Source organism: Raphanus sativus, chromosome 3 (assembly GCF_000801105.2).
Source record: "Raphanus sativus cultivar WK10039 chromosome 3, ASM80110v3, whole genome shotgun sequence".
Lineage (NCBI taxonomy): Eukaryota > Viridiplantae > Streptophyta > Magnoliopsida > Brassicales > Brassicaceae > Raphanus > Raphanus sativus.
Window position 1 is genome coordinate 8,138,415 of NC_079513.1, and position 5,992 is coordinate 8,144,406.

The 5,992-nt window shown below is 38.7% G+C and overlaps 1 protein-coding gene across 1 annotated transcript; it reads left to right on the forward strand.

Annotated features, from left to right (window-relative positions):
• Nucleotides 1-5,230: 5,230 nt before the first annotated feature.
• LOC108846095 (uncharacterized) lies at nt 5,231-5,750 on the forward strand. The gene has a single exon (XM_018619303.2). The coding sequence runs from the start codon at nt 5,295-5,297 to the stop codon at nt 5,658-5,660; it is 366 nt and encodes a 121-aa protein (XP_018474805.1). The 5' UTR covers nt 5,231-5,294; the 3' UTR covers nt 5,661-5,750.
• Nucleotides 5,751-5,992: the final 242 nt, after the last annotated feature.

Below are 5,992 nucleotides of genomic sequence, written 5' to 3' on the forward strand. Positions count from 1 at the left end.
TTTCTTGTGGAGTTTATCCAGTGCAGCTGTCTCCTCCTCCAAAGTAATATATTTGGTGGCTCTATGAAGAGCGTCATCGATAGTGGAGGAGAATTGAGTGTTAGCTCTGACCAAAATTCGATCTATAGAACAGCCTCTCCTAAGGGCCTCGATGGCAACTTTGTCGTTAGGATTCGAGAGCTTAGTTCTTATTGCCCTGAATTTCTCGATGTAGACTCGTAATGGTCTCATTCCTTGACTAACCTTCCAAAGGTCAGCCTAGAGGCTTGCTTCTGGATATGGGTTTGAATATTGCTTCATAAAGGCGTTGGTTAATTGATCGAATTGTCTATCGAGCTGGCTCGAGACCGGAGAACCACTCAAGGGCTGTTCCGACCAATTTTCGCGAATGTCCTACAGTAACCTGCTTCACATTCTTCCTGTGTGAAATGGGCTTTCAATTGCCAATCGGAAAGCTCTCAAATAGGCTTTTTGGGTCGGAGGTCCCATCATACTCAGGAATTCTGATTTTCGGTATCTCTTATGTGAGAGCTGGCAATTCTGTCCGTGAATGGAGTTCCACGGGTTTCCTCGATAAGCTATCGATTTCGGGAGCTGAACTCGTAGCTTTATGGACTTGAGCTCCCAATTTCTGGAGAGCCGCGTGAGTTCGCTCCATATATCTACGGATAGCTTCAGGTCCTTCAAACGGAAGGACGTTTGGATCGTTCGCAGGTACCCGACGGGTAGGTTCTTGACGGAACGAGTTGGCTCATCCTCCCATGCGGTTGGGGGCTAAGTCGCTCGGCATTTCTTGGTTATCGGGTCTATCTTTGATAACGTCCCCATTCGGGATCGAGCTTCTAGTTTGATAAACCGAGCTGACGCTCTGCCCCCAGATGGGAAGGACATTCCTGCTCCGAACCTAGGATCAGGCGGCGGAGGAGGTAAAACGAGTACTCCTGTCAGTGACCTGACGGGTGTGGAACTAGTTGTTGCTATGTTACTTCCCATAGCAGCATTAGGTGGATTGAAACGGGAGCTGTTCCAGTATGAGGTGTCTGGAAAGCAGATCTGCGTCCTTCCGGGTAGTGCTATCAGGGGAAAAGGTTTAAACGTGCTCGGGGGAAATGAGGGATCGGTTAATCGATCATGAAAGATGACCCCGGAGCCTGACGTTGCAGTGGTTGGGTTTGTTGCGTTTAGAGATCAGTTATCTCTTCGAATCGTTGTTGACGTACAGTCAGCTGATGCATCGTGCGCTCACTTTCCTGAGCTTTGTCTACCAACTGTATCATCATCTGGCGATCTCAGAGAGCTGAGCCTCTGTTTGATTCGGAATGGCTTGCTGCTGAGGATTCTCGGTAATCGGGAGCCCGGAGGTGTTTCCACCTGATGACCTCGGGTTAGTAACTCCGGTTGTAGTTTGGCTCGTTCGAGCATCAACCGGAGGCTGTTGCCTAGATCGGTGGTCGCCACGTTGAGGCTCTGTGATTATAAGACTAGAGCCTCCGTCGTTCGGTGAGCCATCGCCCTGAATCGGGAGGTTAAGGTCAGACGGGGTTGTTGTCTGATCGGTAGGACTCATCCTCAAGTTAGAGTAAGGGATTTGATTGTTTCTTCCCCACAGACGGCGCCAATTGTGAGGGGTAAAACTCACACCTAGATTTTAGATCAGGTTTTATGTTTAGGAAAGGTTAGGGAAAGATTATCGCGGGCTGAATCCCGTAAGAACTTGATGAATGAACTTCGATTTGTATTGATATAATAGAAATGGGATGGTTATAAAGATGTTTCTTTTGATGATTACAAAGATAACAAAAGGATTATATCTAAGAATGTTTCGATGAATGTTAAGTAAAATCTCAGTAGAATAGGGTCCCTTTCTTAGTCTTCGACCTTCTCTTTAAATAGTCTTGGATTTCTTCAGGTCGTCTTCAACCGATCTCCGAGATCCTCTCCGCTTGAGGTGGGATCCGCAACAGCTTCCCTTTGACCGGGTCCTGCGCTTCTTGTTATTATGATGTGAGCTTCCTCTTTACCGTGACCTCTTCCAATGATCACCTTAGCTCTCAGCCTTCGGCTCTAGCTTAGTTCCACTTAGGAGTCGAATTCACGAAGGGCCAGTCGCGGCCTGTTATCATTTTTCATTATCCATTAATCAGCTATCGGGCCATATTCGGGCCCAACAATGATCATCTAACCTCTGACCTTCTGCATTACGCATATGACCCTCCTGGTCATGCACGTCTCCATTTTCTTCCTGAATAAGAACTAGAGTCGCAACCATGTCTACTCTCTGATTAGAGTCGATCAATGTTCGTTGAGAAGTGTTGATTGATGTCTGTTGAGCAGTGTCGGTTGACGGTTGAGTAGTGCTGGTTGAAGTTTTCTGACAAGTATCGGTTGACGAAGTGAAGTTGTTGTCGATCGAACAATGCATTTCTCTTGGCGGATTGAACGTTCCAAACATGCAGGATCTGAGAATAGTAGTTATTTTTCCTTGTTTCTCTGGTACTCCTAGGCAGGTGCCTGAAAGGCAAGGAAAAAATATTGTAATTGTTTGTCTAATGGCAAATCCAATGATCCCCGGCAACAGCGACAAATTTGATATCACTCAAATTATCCTGTTGAGCAACTTTATTCTCTCAGTTAAGAGGTTCAGTTGTAGTATATAGGGATCGAATCCATATGGAGCATGGACACATAATAAATCAAAGTAGTCGCTATTAAGCTAGGAGAATAAATTATAAAGTAGTAAATTATGCAGTTAGTTAATTGATTGGTTGGTTTGTAAACAATATGAGAAAAACTAAATCTAGGGTTGTAGACAATCATTATTATAAAGATATAGAATTCTTAGGGTATGTGAATACAAGCCTAGAACTCGATGTCTAATGCAAAAGACAATCAGCTCTTGCTATGAGTTTAATATATTGACGAAGTGTTTCAGTTGTCGCTTGTTAACACGGATCGAGTGTCAATCGATGCTATTTAGTGGGTGTCGATCGACACTGCCTTAGGCAAGCGTTATCGAACTGATCGATTTGGTTCACTAGTTTTACTAAATCAGTTGTCATTTGTTTCCAGCAATCCTAGCTCAAGAGAGTCTATTCTCGTGAAAAACCTACCGTCGTAGTTGTCTACAAATCATAAGCAAGGATATTTTATGATTACCCTAGCAATTCTATAGTTTTGGCTGATCCATCAAAACCTTAATTAACCCTAAATCTAACAAGGGAAACTACTTAGACATAATAAAGAAGAACCTAGCAATAGTCTTAATAGAATGCATAAAATAGAATAAGAAGAGATCAACATAGTTCCAATATAAGCACTGAAGGAGTCTTGGATCTTTTCTCCAAACCTACTAAAAACCCTACAATTGTATGCTAAGAAATAAGAGAATGGAAAAGTGGGTGTTGCCTAATATAATAGTAGAGCACACAAATAGTAGGTATAAATTGGTATGGGGTACTCTTGTAATTAGGTGAAACCTCTGGGTTTAAGTCAGCTAAGAAGAAGTCGATCATGCATGTCTTCTTGTGAGACTGACGATCGACAACAAGGGATTTTCATTGATCGACACTTCATCTGAATGTCGACTTTGGCCGATTCTTGAATAGCTCCGAATTTCTTCTATCTTCAACTTCAAAATGCTCCATAATCACCACATTGTTCCAAAACATTCTCGAACGTGTATATACCATTGCTTAAACTGGTAGAATCCATGGAATATCAGTCACCAAACTTCTTTCACTTTGCCATCAAGTCTCCCAATCTGACAAATGGAAGTTAATCAACTCAAGAAATCACTATGAAAAATCTCAAATTAATTATTGTCATATGTTTTATCGTCTAAGGATTCCACTTTTTTTTGGGGGGGGGTGTAATTTTTCATAAATTGTTTTTTAAAATTGTAATAGACAATATTCGTGTAGGGCATATAAAAAGGGTGTATTCAATCTAAAATAATTCTATTTTAATGGAGTTTTAGATAATTTTACACAAATTTGAGAATTTGGTGTGATTTTGGTTAAGTTAATCTTATTTACAACTATAAGTTTGAATTGCTATTTATATAAATAAGAAACTCTAGTCAAACACTCTAGTTAAAACACTTTGAAGTCTTTTTTTAATGCTGATTTATTATGATATTACAATTATGATATGAGAAAGATTACATAGACGATTCGACAACCGACAATACTATCTTCTTTATGAGATCTACGCCTAACTGCATCATATGAACCGTCCTATGAAGATTCATGCCTAACCGGATTAACTTTCACCGCCTTTCTTCCGTAATATGTATAATTGTTTAATTAACACTTTGAAGTCTACACAGAGCCGTGCGAAGGATTTTTATGCCATAAGCAAAAAAAATAATACATACTTTTAACAATATTGTATTATGACAAACTAATATATATATATATATATATAAGTAATCAATTTTTTGAAAAATAAAGTTTTGATAGAAGATACATGCAAAAATATTTATTATCACTTCATTTTTATTTAACAAATACAAAACTGGCATCTCTTAAATTTTTAAACTAAGAGAAAAAATTATATAAAGATGAGTAGAAAAATTAATATGGTACAAGCAGTGAAATATTTATGTTGTAATTAAAGAAAATATGTGAAAACATTGATTGTGATTTGATGATCTATGTAATCTAGTTAAGAAGTAATCAACAAAGTTTGTCTATATATGTATAAAATAAAATATAAAAATGTATGCCCTATAATGTTTTTTTGTAAAAATTATTCAACAGAAGCCAATGCTTCAAAAGTTCTCCTGCGGGCACGGCACTGAGTCTACACCATAAATTTGGTTTAATAACAGTTGATTGGAAGTACTTTTGAAATAACAAATTAAATAACATTTGTATTTTACACTGTGTTTTTTCAATCCATGTTTGAGTAGCAGTAAATTTGTCATTTTACTACCAATCTTTGTCAAACTGCTATTTGAACACACCCTTGGTGTTCTAAAAACTTGATAAATGTTTTTAAGATATATTACTTAAGGATTATCTTATGTCAACAAAGAAGAAAAACGTCTTCTTTGACTATTATATTGTAGTTTAGTCAGATACGCATGCATTTAAAATGAATGCTTTTCCCAATTAAATATTCATACATGTTGGCTTACGAAGTCTAATAAGGCGCGTAAAGCTGACTTTGAATTCGTCTTTCTTTTACGTGTACTTATCCATCCAGAACTACTATATAAAACACATCTAAGAGGTTCACAAAGACAACGAAGAGTATACAACCAATAAAAAAAAGGACAGAAGAGAAGAGAAATGATGTTTGAGTCTCCAAGTGGAAAGAGATGGAACTTGTTATCATCAGCTTCATCTTATAGAGAGACAATTGTACTTGGAAGATACAGTAAAAGTTGCAGAGAGCAGAAGCAACAAGGAAGAAGAAGATCTATGGAAGAGAGACTCTTGCCGAAGTGGAAAGTTCTGTTGAGGAAGCTCAAGTTGTTGCCTTCTTCTTCTAGATCCACAAAGGTCACGGCTTATGAGCTTAACGATTACTCTTTGAATTTTGATCAAGGGCCCGGTTGGCACGACCACGATGAGCCCGAGAATCTTGCTAGGTCTTTCTCTTCTCGGTTTGCTGATCCCACCAGGATCAGAGCAACACGCTTGCTCTTGTATTAAGTTATTCTTTTGTTTCTCTCTTTTCTTTTCAGTGATGAGATACACTAGCTGTTAGTATTGAAAATGATAAAAAATGATAGGTTGATTACTCGGCTGGGAGAATTAGATCGGTAATCACTGCACGACCCGTATAGACGAATTACCATTTCTGTGGGCGCTCATACAAACAAAGGGATAGCAGTAATGGGAATAGGGAAGTTACAAAAAAAAAGTAATGGGAATAGGGCCTATTCCACTCTTACAATTACAAATCGTGCATTTTAATATACGAACTAATGTATTGTGTTTTATTCAATCAGAACACGCAAATATTTAAATAAACGTTATGATCT